This window comes from Pelophylax lessonae (assembly GCF_965119305.1).
Source record: "Pelophylax lessonae genome assembly, chromosome: 2".
NCBI lineage: Eukaryota > Metazoa > Chordata > Amphibia > Anura > Ranidae > Pelophylax > Pelophylax lessonae.
In genome coordinates this window covers 388,928,076-388,944,173 of record NC_138769.1, presented here as the reverse complement: position 1 = coordinate 388,944,173, position 16,098 = coordinate 388,928,076, and the positions used below count along the sequence as shown (strand labels likewise).

Below are 16,098 nucleotides of genomic sequence, written 5' to 3'. Positions count from 1 at the left end.
TGTTCGTTCAGCACATGCGCAGTAGTGCAATATCACGGACACACGGAAAGCGGACGCAGGGACACATGGGTTTTATTAATATAGATATTAAATTCTGTGCAAAATGCTAGTTCATAAGTTATGTTCCTTTTAGGCTTAGTTTTCAACAGATTCCTTCTGTCCATTTCTTTGACTTTGTGTTGTAGTGTATTTAGTTCTGTCAGTTTATATCCTTTATCAACAAACCTAGAAGATTTTAGAAGATTGGATTGCTCCACATAATCACTGTCAAGATGGCAGTTATGTTTGATTCTTTGAATTTGTCCTTTGGGGACCGAAGACAGCCATCTAGGGTGGTGTCCCCTAGAAATAGGACTATAACTATTCCTATCAGTTGTTTTAAAATAAGTTCTTGTGGCCATACCTCCATTGTATTTAAAAAGTGTGAGATCTAAAAAATGTATCTGTTCTTTGTCAAAATCTGCTGTGAAAGAAATTATTCATATATTGTAAAAAATCCTCCAATGCCTCAACTGGTCCTTTCCATATAATTAAAATGTCATCAATATATCTTTTAAAAGCTTTAAGACAGGGATGTTGGTTTCTAAAAATATATTCCGATTCCCATTTGTTCATAAAGATATTTGTTACCGTGGGAGCATACTTTGCTCCCATGGCTACTCCTTTATTTGCCTATAAAAGCTGTTGGGAGTGCCAGAAATAATTATTGCCCATAGCGGTCTCCAATATATCTGTCATTAATTTGATTTGAGAAGGCGGAAGTTTTTTGTCTTCTTCCAGTGCCCATTGCACTGCTGCAAGAGCGTCTTTTTGTTTGACATTAGTGTACAATGAAACCACATCAACACTAGCTAGTATTGTATGTTCTGTGATGTTAATTTCATCAATAAAGTGAAGTACATCCTTACTGTCTAAGATAAGATGTGGATTTTTGGGCAAGTGGATGAAGAAAATGGTCTAGGTATTCCCCTACTCTTGAAAATAAGGACCCCCCCCCCCCATTAATGATGGGTCTTCCTGGAGGTTTTGTAGGGTTTTTGTGGATTTAAAGGCCGCTAAATTGTACTCTAGATTTCGTGAAAGATGTTATTCTCATAGAATTCTAAGACGTGCCAAAAGATTAGCTGGAAAACGCACACGCCAAGAAATCCTAAACTCCACACAAACAACAATCTAAACCGAATAATCACCCAAGACTGATTACTAAATTTGGTGGCCAATGGCATGAGGTAAAAAACATCTTAGAAAATCATTGGCATATTTTGCGAAGGGTCGGAAAAATAGGGGATATAGTAGGACCAAGGCCTCTGATGGTGGCCAAAAGAGCGAGTAACCTGGGTGACTACCTGGTTCTCTCCGAGTTTCAAAAGAAAACAAAACACTCATGGCTCACAGACCTCCCCCCACTTAAGGGGATGTTCCCCTGTGGCCACTGCGGCATCTGCGGGTTTGTGGAAAAAACTAACATCTTTACAAACTCAGCAGGGACCAGAACTTTCCTCATCCAGCGGTTCATAAACTGCGGGACAACTAGAGTCCTTTATTCCATCCAATGCCCCTGTAACAAATTTTACGTGGGCAAAACGAAGAGGCAGCTTCGTGTGAGAATTAATGAGCACCTCAAAAGCATTAGAGTAAAGGAAGACACCCCCCTGGCGATTCATTTTGAGGAGCGACACAATGGGGACCCTAAAGGCCTAAAAGTTAAAGGCTTTTTTGCTCTTGATCTTCCACCTAGGCGTGGTGATTATGATAAAATCCTCCTTCAAAGGGAAAAGGCCTGGATTTTCCGCCTCGGTACCCTTGTCCCTAATGGCCTTAACACTGAGTGTAGTTTAAAAGTCTTTCTGGATCAAAAGTAACCTGCTTTACCTTTTATATTTGGTATTCTTCCATCGCCACTGTCCTTACTTGACCCTCTGTTTATCTTGACCATCTAAATTAGGGTGCAGCACATTATTAAACCCTGACTACATACCAGTGTCAATAACTGATATAGATCTCTGTTTCACCCCTCTAGGTGGATACCCATGTGTTAACTACCACCATCAGTATTCCTGCAATATCCCTGTAGTATATTGGGGTTAAAATACCTGTAAACACTATTACCGCATGGTACTGTAAAATCCTCCCCGGTCCATCCCATCGTGTTATTTACATCTCCCCAACACATCTGCCATATAATGAATATGAGTGTTCTTCTCATCCAAGATCACAGTTTTTTCTGTTCTTTCTTTATGTCCAATGTTTTAACTATCTGGAATGCTGGTATCTTTTGGCCATATCTTTGTATTAAGTTCTATAGTGTATCTATTGTTCCTTTGCACCTAATAATCTGCCTTTCTTTTGTGTTGAGTTCTCCTGTGTCCACTCATTATGACACGTCAGCAGGAAGCCATACTGCCTCTGTCCAATCGGCTCTTGAGCTTCCGGTACTTAAGGACTGACGTGACCGGCGCCAGTTACGTCCTGAAGAAACGTGCTGCGTCACGCGAAACGCATCGACGTCACACGCTGCTGCGCAACTGACTCCGCCCGCCACCCTGATCGTCACACGGACCGCTCCAACGTCTGCCGGCTGCTTGGCGCCAAACCCTCGTTGATGGGCAGGAAGCTCCCACATCCTCTGGCGGACACATCGGCACACCTCCACTCCTAGGTAGCGGTACTTGGCACCACGGCAGGATCGATACTGGATGATCCCTGACTGCTCGGCTACCGATGCATGGAACACAGACCAACAGGACTTTAACGGTCAGTAAACGGCTGCTCAATGTGCTAAAACGCCTGTTTGTTTTGCTGACATATCTCCTGCAACATTGCTTTCAGCTGCTGGCTGCACATGTCCTGAGTCCCGATATATACCTATTGCATCCACCTGTGACATACTATCACCCATCCCGGACTGCTTTATCCACCGCAACAGGTGATGATTAACCCCTTGGGTGCATTGACCGACTAGGTACCTGGACTTGGAGAACTTCACATTTGCCAGACCATATGCATGTACACTGCTGCTTACTGCTTCATGCCTTCTTGCTTTGCTAAAGTCTGCTGTTGCTGCTGTGCTGCCGTGCTTTTGCCGTGTTCTTGCCTTATTCTGCCCCTACAGGACTTTATTCAAGTGTTGGTGCCACCAATGGAACTATAAGTCCGTATGCCAGAGTGAATAGTGGTTGAGCCGCAAGCTGTATCATATATCAACTGTGGGTGTGAAGATTATTCACCAAGTATTTACAAGTGGTGGCTTCTTTGCCTATAACCCGAGACAACTTATACATAGTCTGACCACTGGATGAACATTGTCCACAGCTGGGAACTCACCGCACATTGGGAGCCCCCTGGAGCCCACTTTCCATCCGGTCTCTCCTCATCCCCAGCGGCAGTTTTTCCCCTTTTTTCCACTTCATGAAGTGTGTAGATGGGGTGGTGGGTGGAGTCTGAGCTATGCGTAGCGGCTTTTCATGAGACAGGACCTTGAACACTTGATTTTATCCTTATGTCAATGAGCAAACCTTTTTTCATTTTTTTCATTTATTTTTGATGTTGCTGGTTCTCATATATTTCAAATTTTGCCTCAATAAAGTACCCTATTTTATACACACCATACCCTTGTTGGAGCCATAATTGCAATTTCTTTTTTCTTTTTATTTGATTCCTGTTCCAGTTGCTTGGCTCACAGGTCATACACCGGTGGGTTATACTCCACAGAATTAATGTCACATCCTCACACCCCGACTTAGGGGTTTTGATTGGATTTCCTGGTATTCCCCATTTTACCCCCTCCCTTGGTAAGATTGTTGCAATATTTAACAAATCCAATGGCTGGTGAGGGCAGTCCATCCGACACAATGACACTGTCTATACCTACCTCCAAAAACAGACAGACAGTCTGTTGGGTATGAGTCTATCAGCATGGCACATCTTGACCTGGCAATATTTGCCCCCTGCTCTTTGCAAAAACACTCCAATTCTGTCAGATTGTGAGGGCATCTCCTGTGCACAACCCTCTTCAGATCACCCCACAGATTTTCAAATCTGATTCAGGTCTCGGCTCTGGCTGGGCCATTCACAAAGTTTAATCTTTTTCTGTTGAAGCCATTCTTTTGTTGATTTGGGTGTATGCTTTGAGTCGTCGTTATGCTGAAAGATGAAGTTCCTCTTCATGTTAAGCTTTCTAGCAGAAGCCTGAAGGGTTTTTGTGCCACTATTGACTGGTATTTGTAACGGTTCATGATTCCCTCTACCTTGAATAATGCCCCTGTTCCAGCTGAAGAAAAAAAGCTCCAAAGCATGATGCTGCCACCACCATGCTTCACTGTGGGTATGTTCTTTTTGTGACGTGCAGTGTTTTGCGCTAAACCTATCTTTTGGAATTATGGCCAAAAAGTTCAACCTTGGTTTGATCAGACCAGAACTTATTTTTCCCACATGCTTTTGGGAAACTTCAGATGTGTTTTTGCAAAATTTAGCGGGGCTTGGATGTTTTTCTTGGTAAGAAAAGGCTTCCGTCTTGCCACTCAGCCCCATAGCCCAGACATATGACCATTGCAGGAGATTGTTGTCACATGTATAACACAGCCAGTACTTGCCAGATATTCATGCAGCTCTTTTAATGTTGCTGTAGACCTCTTGGCAGCCTCCCTGACCAGTTTTCTTCTCTTCTTTTTATCAATTTTGGAGGGACGTCCAGTTCTTGGTAATGTGCTATATTTTCTCCACTTGATGAGGACTGTCCTCACTGTGTTCCATGGCATATCCAATTGCCTTGGAAATTATTTTGTACTTTACTCCTGACTGATACATTTTAACAATGAGATGCCTCTGATGCTTTGGAAGCTCTCTGCGGACCATGGCTTTTTCTCTAGGATGCGACTAAGAAAATGTCAGGAAAGACCTACTAGAACAGCTGAACTTTATTTAGGGTTAATCAGAGGCACTTTAATTGATGGCAGGTGTGTACTGACTCCTATTTAACACAAGTTTGAATGTGATTGTTTATTTCCAAACACCGCTACATCCCCAGTTATGAGGGTGTGCGCACTAATGCAACTACATCATTTTAGTTTTTTTTTCTCCCCCCCCCCCCCCTCTCCCCTAAAAGATTTCAGTTTGTTTTTAAATTGAGTTGTACAGTTTATAGGTCACAATAAAGGTGGAAAAAGTTCTTAAATAATTTATCTTGGTCTCAATTTTTTACATCACAGAAACCTGACATTTTTCCTGGGTGTCTAGACTTTTTATAGTCACTGTACCTATAGTTAAGCCTATAATAAGACTTACCTATAGGTAGTCAAAATATCTCCTAAACGTGTACCATTTCTAGATATTTACATTACATGCAGCCAGTGACATCACTGCGAGCCCTGTGCTGTAAACGGCGGCTCCCACGCACATGTGCGGAAGTGACGACATTGCGGCTCCGGTCAATCACAGCGCCGGAGCCCACAAACCCAGAAGAAACTCGGGGTAAAATATCAGCTGTGTCAGTGTTGTGTGGGTGCCCCTGGAACAGCTTTGTTCTAATGTAATGATGCATACTAACTCATTATGCCTTTGTCTTACAGGGTTTTTTTTTTTTTCTCTGAGTTTACAAACTCTTCAATGCATTAACACCTGGGAGACTTTATGAGGAGCTGACTTTATGAGGAGCTGCATGTGGTAAAAATTAATAAATAATTAAGAAATTAAGAAATATATATCATATTACATATGATCTCGGAATTTCCTGATCACATGCTACTGAGTGCCTGCCTGCTTGACATCGGTCAGAGGTGGACTGTGTGCCCTCTTGCAATATCCCTCTACGGAGCAGCACTTACAGTTTTGGATCTGCTACATATAGAAAAAATGTTTTTTCAACAATACGAATCACATTCAGATGTTGGAATTAAATTTTTATTTGTGCACTTATTTAAGAATTTATGGACTATTATTTTTTGATGTGTTGGATATCACTTGTCGCATATTCGCTTTCTTAATATTATCACGTATACATGCACGGTTAAGCGCTACACATATATTTTTACCATCCTATTAAGGTAAGCACTCATGCAGCAGGATGGAAAATTGAACCGCAAGACAAAAATATCCTAGCAATCTGGTAGGCCCCACAGTGTATCCCCTAGGAATCTTACCAGGTTGTCATACCAGATCAACTTTAGACAGTCTGAAGCAATAAAGATCACTGCAATGTCTTTCATCTCAATCCTGGGAAGCAAATGAGAAAGTAGAAAGTAAAGGAAAGCACAGTGCAGGGTATACTGATCCCTTTGGAACCAGAGCATCAACTGCTTCAGAAACAAGAACAAAAAACCTAGAGACAAACCTGGCCAGGTGGTTGTTGAACCTGGGAGGTAAAAAAAGACCACATCTGGAATTCCCCACCTGTGACACAAGTCAAAAAAGATGGGCGCTATTCCCCAGGGTCCAGGTGTTGTCATCAGACAAAACATTCTCATCAAAGGTCTATGCCTAGGATGCATACCCAGACATGGCAAAATCCAATCTACCTATCTTTAGATGGCAAGACTTCTGGTTGCTCCCTGATGACTAACGCATACCAAATCACACAAAGTTCCAGGATGTTGTTTAGGATGTAAGACTTCTCTGATGATCAAGTCCTCTGCACTAACAAAGAAAGTTTCAAAGATTTGCCCTTGTGACTTTAAATGAGGTGCGACACGCCCAATAATTAAATATAAAATGCAAGTTTGTTGGAACATACAATGTCAGCAAGTAGACGCAGACAAGTACCGTGTTATCAAACAGATAAAGCCTATGCAGACTTTTCTTTGGAAAGTAGGATGTAGCGGCACCACAGCAAAACGTAGGAAACACTGATGCACTGGAAAGATCTGGACATGCAAGTATGTCTCCACCAAAGTAAGACCGTATCCCTGGTAAAGGGAGGTGATGACAGAATTGATGGATTCCACGAAGAGTTTCTGGGCTTAAATGAAGACAACCAGAGCTCTGAAATCCAACAAGGGGCTGATGACCCTTTTTAGTTTAGGAACAGTGAACAAAATTGGAGTAAAATCTTTGAAACCATTCTGCCACAGGAAATGGGGCAATGACATCTGTAACAGAACTGCATACTCCAGAAGAGTATGTCCACCGTATAAGCTTCCCTTGCCTGGTACCAGCACGATCCAAGGTCCCTAAGCCCACCCAGTCACTTTTTGAGACATCAGTGTAGGGTGGTAAGAAGCATAAGACAATCCCCCCTCCCCTTCAGCAGCTAATCCACATACACGTATACATCCCATAATAGGTTGATCCCAAGGCAGACAGAAACAATAGAACAATGGGATACAGGCACTTAACAATAACACCACCCACCCCACCTCAAGCTATCGAGCAATGGTCTATGAGACACTCCTACAATATTCTTTTAACACAAACCACATATACAGAACCCCGGATAACGGGTAAAATGAAATGCTGAGTCCAGTGTGTTTGAACAGCGAGTCTTTGCGCAGACCCAACTGGGGCTCTTGGTCACCCTGTGCCCCTAACAGACACAGGGTGAATTACACATAGGAGGGGGCAGGGAAGGTGAACAAGGTGTTTCCCAGCCTCTCAAAGGTAATCTAGGTCCCACAAGCCCACCCGCCCAAGGTGACTCCAGTCAAACCATCTTAGCCTAGAGAGGGCACTATAAAGATCTGCTAATCTGTGCAGTGACACAGGAAGGTTTGAGGCAAACTGAGGAGCAGGCAATGAGCTAAACTCCAGTTTGTATACCTGGGATACAATCTCCTGTACCCAAGGGTCTTAGATGCAAGCTGTCCAATCAATTGCAAGGGTTCGCAAATGCTCCCCCCTTCCCAATCAGAAAAGTGGGTGCTTGCCTTATTGCAGAGGAAGGCTCATCTGAGGATTCGGTGAACTGGGAGCCAAGCGTGGAGTGGAGAAACAAAAAGGGATGTTTGACAGATTAAAAAGGGGCAACGTTGACGTATGCTCCTTTGGTCTCTTCTGCTGAGGATGATGGGTGCCCATGTCACCTATAACATCCTTAATAATCGCATCAAGAGCAGATATGAGACATCCTTCATAAGGCAAGTGTGTGACGGTACTCACCATCACTGGAAGTGAAAAACAAATACTTAGTGGTTTGGCTTCAAGTGGCACAGAAATATTTGTCAGCAATATCTTCATATAGAAATATGAAGAATTAATCCCACTTTACACTGGGAGACTTAGACTGTTGTAGACCATTGCCATGAAGTCTGTGACTCCTAAATAATGTGTGTATTAAATGTCCCTCAATGTCAGACAGGTTTTCCCTATTGTTTGTGTATTCAGATAACGTGCATTCCATGTACTGGAGTGTAGGAGACAGACAGACTGATACTGGGGTCTCTTACTATTCTCTATCTATTGAGCTGGAATGTTGATTGTGCCTGTTCCATTGTTAAATGTTAATGACCTCACATTGTTCTGTCCAGATGGCTCGATAATTCGTTTAGGTTAATTCTGTTCCCGTATACACTTTTATCTGCATATGATACTGTAATCAGGCAGAGGGGAGGGATTGTGTACACTGTATGGGAGTGACTGAGTGTAAAACTCTGTTTTCATTGGATTGTGAATTTCAGGGCTTGTTCCCCACAAGGTTAACACCCAGGTGAAACTGTATAAAAGAGCAGCTGTACCATAAAAGTTTGAGTTATACTTCACCCTCAATCGAGAGTCCTGTCTCTTATTTAGGGGAATCTGCTACAAGGGATTGCTATGCTCTTCATACTCCCTTGAATAATCATTAAGCTCTTGTAAGAGCTTGTTCCTGTTCCTGTGCCTGCTGCACTCTCTGGGGAAAGAGGTTCACCCACTGGAAACTGGAGCCTTGTCGTAGGTCCAGGGTGGGTAGGAGAAGGCGAGACCCCAACCAAACTGCGGCGGTTTGTGGGATCTGAGGTGGTTATGGTGTCTGGTGGAGTGCTTTGAGCCCTCGGAAAGCACTAGGAGCATCCATCAACGGAGGTATCCAGTCGGGCTGCCAGTTGATCTGTTACAATGTGGATACAATGATTTTTACCCACAGGTTCTGCAGTTCAGCACTTTAACAAGTGCCCTACACATGTGTACTGACAGGAGACCCATACAAGAGATAAATCTAGAAGCTTCCAGCAGACCGTCACAAGTACGGAGAGCTTTTCTGACAAGTTTTGACCAGTCATCCAAGGTTTGAAAAAGTAAATTAACAGCCAAAACAAGCTAAAGGGCAGGGCCGCTCTATCCTAGTATTTCAGGAGGGTTTCCTTCTGCTCATCCGTTGGGGCCGTAAAGAAAGGAGTCTTCCAATGGTAAGGTAAAGTAAGTGACTTCTTATGGTGGGATGATGCCAGATGGACAGTGGGGATGAGATCCAAAACAGTCTTCTGATTTGGGTGTGACAGCAGTAGACTATAGAGACGCAAGGTCATCGGTCAAGAAATATAGATGATGCCATTGCGAAGTTCTCCTACACAAAATGCTAATTACCTGGCTGTCGTGCAGACCCTCTTGCTTCAGTAGTTTCAGTCACCATGAACAACTATACAAGATTTGCAAAATGTTCTAAGAGGCTCAGCATTAGAGCCAGGCAACTGACAGGAAGAGCCCAGCAGTGGCAACTTAAACATTGCTCCCATAGCACGTTGACTAAACTTTAAAAAAAACACTTGGAAAACATTGAAACTACATAGCCTGGCAAATAAAAGTAAAAAAATACCTAATACTTCTCCCACAAAACTGCCTATAGAACTAACATTTTCAGATGCAGATGCCAAATTATGGATGTTGTGGCCTTGTCCAGACTATGTCACTCTTTGCAGTTTGCAGGCAGTGCCCTGCAGTGTTACTTCAAATGGCAGTAACCTTGGTTGCAATGTATGAAACCAGACAAAAATAACAGCTCTTCAGTTTTTTCTGTGTCCATCATTCCAGCAGGCTGAACAAGAGAAATCTAGTCATGTATGGCAGAGTTTGCTCAGAATTACTGTACATAATACATTTTATGCATGACTTACTATGATTTTGTTTCATCTCAGGAGTTGTTCAACAGGGATTCATTTCCAGGAAGCATATTAAAAATGTACCAACATTTCGAAGATAATTAGAAGGAAACAGGTTTTAAAGGGGAAGTCCACCCTAACACTAAAATCACTGCATCTACAGGCATCCACAATCCAAGACTAACCCATCTAGCCCTGCAAAGAAGAAATCTATATACATACCTTTTCTGAAGAAACTTCGATCCCATGCTGAGCTGTCAGCGGCGGCTTCGCTGTGGAGGCGGGTGCAGAGAAATCAGCCAACAACAAGAGCCCCATAAAAAAACTCTATGGGTAACGTCACTTCCCATTAATTTCACAGCTTTTGTCGGCTGTATCCTCTGCAGAGCTTCTGCTGCTAGAGACCGGACCAGAGGGGCTTCAAAAAAGGTATGTATACGGATTTCTTCTTTACAGGGCTAGATAGGTTAGTGTTTGATCGTGGATGCCAGTAAATGTAACAATCTTAGGGTTAGGGTGGACTTACCCTTTAAATCTACCAACTACACAAATATTCATCAGTCAAAAGACAAAAAAGTGTGGCAACTATTTTCATATTATGGTCAGGAAGTATTAAAAAAAAAAACAGACAGATGAATTTCCACACCTTTTAAAGCGTATGTCCAGCCAAATTGTTTTTTTTTTTTTTTTAGTACTGATTTGAGAGATTTCTTCTCCCAGACAGTAAGTGAGGGAAATTCTACACTCACAAGACAGGAGCAATAAAATGGCTTTTTTTGACAGTAGGGGAAGGCTAGAATTTGTAATATTTGTATTTAGTTCTGTCCCTCTGAGCAGGTTCTCCCTCACTTCCTGTGTAATAAAACTTAGTAAGACAGGAAGTGAGGGGAAATCTAACAGATTATATGATTAGTCATAGAAACTGGACAAGTGTTCCAACTATTTCTCATTCTATCCAAAACCAGAAAAATAGTTTATGGCTCGACGTACATTTTTAACTAACACAGCAAAGGTGAACTATTGAAAACCTTCCCTATGAAATGTAAGCCATGGGGAAAAACTACATTTCAAATGGCTTTTTAGACTTACTGTTTCTCACATAACAGCTTGCAAGAGAGGATTTCCGGAGCAACTCCATTCCCAGCTCCTGTAACTTACTGCAGCCTTCTCCACTGCCTGTTGCAAGAGAGTCCAGTGAGTCCAGGTCTCCGGCAGTGCTCAGCTGGCCTTCACTAGCATTGCTACTCCTGACATCACATAACTGGCTCTTCACAGCAGATAGTTTGCTGCGCACCTCAAGCACCTGGGACTTGTATCTCTTTAGCATTTTCAGATCAGGAGAGACTCGCCAAGAAGTATGCTGTGCACGTGTGTCCCTGTCCTTGCGGGAACAGGACGCTGGAGAGAAAAAGCAAATGTGCTTAAGTACACAATTGATATTTACAATTTTTACAGATGTAATCAGCAATGAACATTTAACTTAAAAATCACAGCAATGAACGTTAAACTAAAAAAATCACAGCAGTTTTTACAGCAAATACAGTTACAAGTCAACGCCTGTTTTCCCAATGAACAAAAACATTTCTACAGTAATAGCTTGATCTACAGCTATATCTTTATGTACATTATCTCACAAAAACTGGATTTTTGAATTACCAGAAAATCCTATTCTCTTAAGTTCATTGACGGACGCAGTCTCTGATGCATATCAGTAGGGCTATACTGCCCTCTTCAGGAGTAGGACACTAGGCAGAAAAAAAAGGTCTGGTTACGCCTATGGGCAGTCCCAGAGGTTATACTTTCTCTCTTCCTGCATAGGATGTCGGTTTTGTATCAAAGGAGTGCCAGAGAAATATTACCAACCCAACTCAAAATAGAGGGGCGGGTACTGCATCCGTCAATGAACTTAAAGAGAAAAAGGATTTAACGATAAGTCAAAAATCCAGTTTACTCTATCGTCCATTGGCGGACGCAGTCTCTGATGTATATCCGTACGGACGTCCCAAAGCAGTGCCATAAAATGAGGGGTGGGAATAGCAGAAAAAACAAAGTTCCAAAGGTTAATCATAGCCAACTAGGCAACACAGGACTCATCAGAACAACAAGATGAGGCCCACCTGAAACAAACAGTAAACACTCTCAAGGAAAGGCAAAAAAACCCCCTAAACAGCAGCCTGCAAAACTTTGCGGCCAAAAGAGGCATCCGCAGATGCCAGCACATCCACCTTATAAAATTTGGTAAAGGTGAGAACAGACAATGGCGAAAAGCCAAGGAAGCACTAAGCACCCAAGTAGAATGCGCCTTAACAGGGAAAGGTGGAACCTGACCCTTAATTGAATAAGCCTGCACAACTGTCTGATCCATCTGGAAATAGTCGCAGCAGACGCAGGCAGCCCTTTCTTTGGACCATCCGTGAGTACAAAGAGCGAATCGGACTTTCGAAAAGACCCAGTGGTCGCCAAGTACACCCTGATTGCCTGAACCACATCCAGAGTATGCAGTGCGAATTCTTTAGGATGTTTTGGCTTAGGACACAAAGAAGGTAACACGATGTCCTCATTTAGGTGTAAACTAGAAACCACCTTCAGAAGGAAGGACGGATCCGGACGAAGTACCACTTTATCCCTGTGAACCACCATATAGGGAGAATGACAGGAAAAAGCTGCCAGTTCCGACACCCTGCGCGCAGAAGTGATAGCCACCAAGAAGGCCACCTTCTGGGATAAGGAAAGCAGAGGAATATCCCCAATACTTTCAAAAGGAGGTTTCTGAAGAACCGACAGCACCAAATTAAGATCCCAAGGTGGCAACGGAGGTTGCACCGGAGGTACCAAGTGTCGCACCCCCTGGATGAAGTTACGCACCAGGGAATGGGTGGCCAATGGCCTTTGGAAGAAAATTGCCAAGGCTGAAACCTGACCCTTGATAGTATTCAAGGCCAACTTTTGATCAACTCCCCGTTGAAGGAAAGCCAAGATCCGAGCCACCGAGTAGGAGCGAGGGGGAACCCCAAGAGACTCACACCACGCAATATACAACTTCCACATACAATGATAAATCTTCCTGGAAGTCGCTTTACGCAGAGTGGGAATCACTAAAGCAGACAATCGCCTGTCCTTCAGCACCTGGCTTTCAACAGTCAAGCCGTCAAAGCCAGTGACCATAAAGAAGGATGGAAGATTGGCCCTTGAGACAGCAAATCCTCCCTGAGAGGAAACCTCCAAGGAGCGTCTGCGACTAGCCTGACCAGGTTGGTGTACCAAGCTCGGCAAGGCTAGTGTGGAGCCACTAGAATGACCGGAATACCATCCGCCTTGATCCTGCGAAGAAGTCTTGGCAGCAACCTGAGAGGAGGAAAGGCATACATCAGCTAATCAGCTGATACTGACCCCATGGGGCCACCAGCCCGTCTATGACATCTGCAAGAGGGTCCCGGGAGCAGGACACAAACCTCGGTACTTTTCTGTTGACCCGAGACACCAACAGATATACATTTGGAGTGCCCCAACGAAGGCACAACTGCTGGAACACTTTACGGATAGAGGGACCATTCCCCTGCACGCCTGCCAATTTTATACTCCTGGAATGTGAACAGCGGAGAGAGCTGAAACAAAGCGTTCCGCCCAACGAAGGATGCCTGCCACTCCCAAGGCCACAAGGACACTTTTGGTGCTCCCTTGGTGATTGACATAAGCCACGGCCGTGGCATTGTCGAATTGCATGCACACTGGACAACCCTGGAAAAAGAGCTGCTGGAAAGCCTAACTAGCAATCACAAAAATTTATAAATTGGTAATACCTAATCACTCTCAAAGAATCAATATGGCAAAAAGCATATATATTGAAAAAGAGGGCATGTAGAAAAGGATGCCCAAAAGCGCCATAACATGTAGAGTATAGAGGTATATGTTCTTCGATTTTTTCACAAAATACACCCACACTGGACAACCCTGCAGGTACTCGGTCCAGTGGACTAGGTGAAGCCGGATCGCTCTCAGCTCCAGAACATTGATCAGTAACCTGGATTCCCCCAGGGACCAGACTTGAGCAGACAACCTGCCGAGAACTCCCCCCACCTGGAAAGACTTGAATCCGTGGTGACAATTGTCCGATATATAGGGAGGAAGGATTTTCCTTGCTTGAGCATCGGGGACCGAAGCCACCAGATCAGGGACTCCTTGGTCACCCGGCTCAGCTGGATCTGAATGTTAAGGGAATTTGGATTCTTGTCCCATTTGAGAAGGATTTCCTTCTGGAGGATCCTCGTGTGGAATTGAGCGAAGGGGACCGCCACGAAGGATAACACCATCAGTCCCAGAACTCTCATAGAGGTCCGCAGGGACGACCATTTGCTGGACAGCAACAGCTAAACCGCAGCCTGGAATATTTGGAATTTTTCTGGAGGAAGAAACACCCTGGCTGAGGAAGAGTACAAAGTCAGGCCCAGGTAGTCCAGTCTCATGGAAGGGACCAAGGACGACTTCTGAAGGTTCAGCATCCACCCGAACTCCACCAGAGTTCTAATGGTGATTTCCAAATGTTTCCAGCATGGAGAAGCAGATTGTCCAGGTAACCCAGTACTGATATCCCCCCGCTGCCGCAACAGCGCCAGGGTCGGAGCCAAGACCTTATTGAAGACCAGAAGAGTAGGGATGCACCGATCGGATATTCGGATCGGATATCGGCGCCGAAATGGCCATTTTAGATGGATCGGTAACATTGACCGATCCACTGGCCGATACGGTTTTTGCTTGGTAACGGCTCAGCCATCCCTTACTAGGTGCAGTAGTAGTATGGGATGGGAGCCGCTATTTGCTGTATAGGTCCGGCTCACAGGCGGAGTTATATCAGATGGTGGTCTAGTCCGCAGGTCTGGAGAAACCAGACTTTTTATTTTGTGCCAGACCAGGGTCGCTTGGAACTGCCTGAGGGAGCTTTGAAGGGCTTTGCCTTCTCGACTGACCCTGAGAGACAAAACTTCTTGTGGGCTGAAAAGGAGGGATCCCGTCTACGACGAGGGTCCTTAACCTTGTTAACCTGTAGAAGAAAGGTAATCTTCCCCCCCTTTGAGACCCTAATTGATGTCACCCAGGGTAGCTCAAAACAGGCGATCTCCTTGAAAAGGCAGATCAGTCAAGACCTTCTCTGAAGTCTAATCCGCAAACCAGCACTTTAGCCAAAGTATACGCCGAAGGACCACTGACGCAACCGACAGTAATATGGGAGCAGTGTCAACCGCGGCATCTTACACAAATTGCAGCCCCTGCACCAGCTGGTCCAAGGCAGGAAGGACTTGTCTCCCCTTCAGGTCGTGGCGTAGTAACTTCGCACATTCAGTCAATGTTTGTGTGACAAGGGCAACCGTAAAATACAGGTCTCAGTGCAGACCCCGCCAGGGAGTACATATTGCGGACCACAGACTCCGCCTTTCTATCCTCCGGATCCTTAAAGGACGGGGAATGCTCCACTGGAATCATGGTAGCTTTATTCAGCCTGGAGACGGGAGGGTCCACCGTAGGTGGCACAGTCCACTTCTTTACCAGGGACTCCTCAAAAGGGTAGCATCTAGCAATCCACTTAGGCACCCCAGTGGAACGCTTTGGGCAGTCCCATTCTTTTTTGAACATGGTGTCAAAATACACGGGAAAGGGAAAAACCTTTGCCGCTCTGGATGGCTTGTGAGTGCCAAACGTAACCTGCACCTCAGTCGCAGCTGCGTCCTCCATTTTTAGGGTCTCACGCACAGAAACAACTAGTGTGTCCCCCATCGCCTTATCTTGCGCGGAAGTGGAGGTAGAAATGTCATCCTCACTATCAGAGGAGACAGGGCACGAGGTAGCGAACCCAGCAGGGAGACCCGCGTCTGCGGTGGCTGAATTCGACTCAGAACCTGAGACATGAGATGAGGCAGGGGTAGGCGGAGGGCGTTTCTTAGCACCTCACCTTTTAAAGGCCACCTCTAACCGGGACAAAAACGCATCCAGGACTGCCGATATTGCATCTGTAGATAGCTGGGGTGCGGAGGGCCCTGCGGCCTCCCCGAGGGGTCAGGTGGGGACATAAGGTCTGTAGGGTCCATGTTGCACCAGGGGA

At 44.6% G+C, this 16,098-nt stretch overlaps 1 protein-coding gene across 2 annotated transcripts in view; it reads right to left on the bottom strand.

Moving 5' to 3' along the window:
* Positions 1–16,098, bottom strand: part of TRIM37 (tripartite motif containing 37) — a 442,208-nt gene that overhangs the window by 151,676 nt on the left and 274,434 nt on the right. For both annotated transcript variants that reach the window (XM_082244828.1, XM_082244829.1), the window contains exon 19: positions 11,094–11,402. In XM_082244828.1, the coding sequence (XP_082100954.1) occupies positions 11,094–11,402 (309 nt within the window). The remainder of the gene's footprint in view (positions 1–11,093; positions 11,403–16,098) is intronic.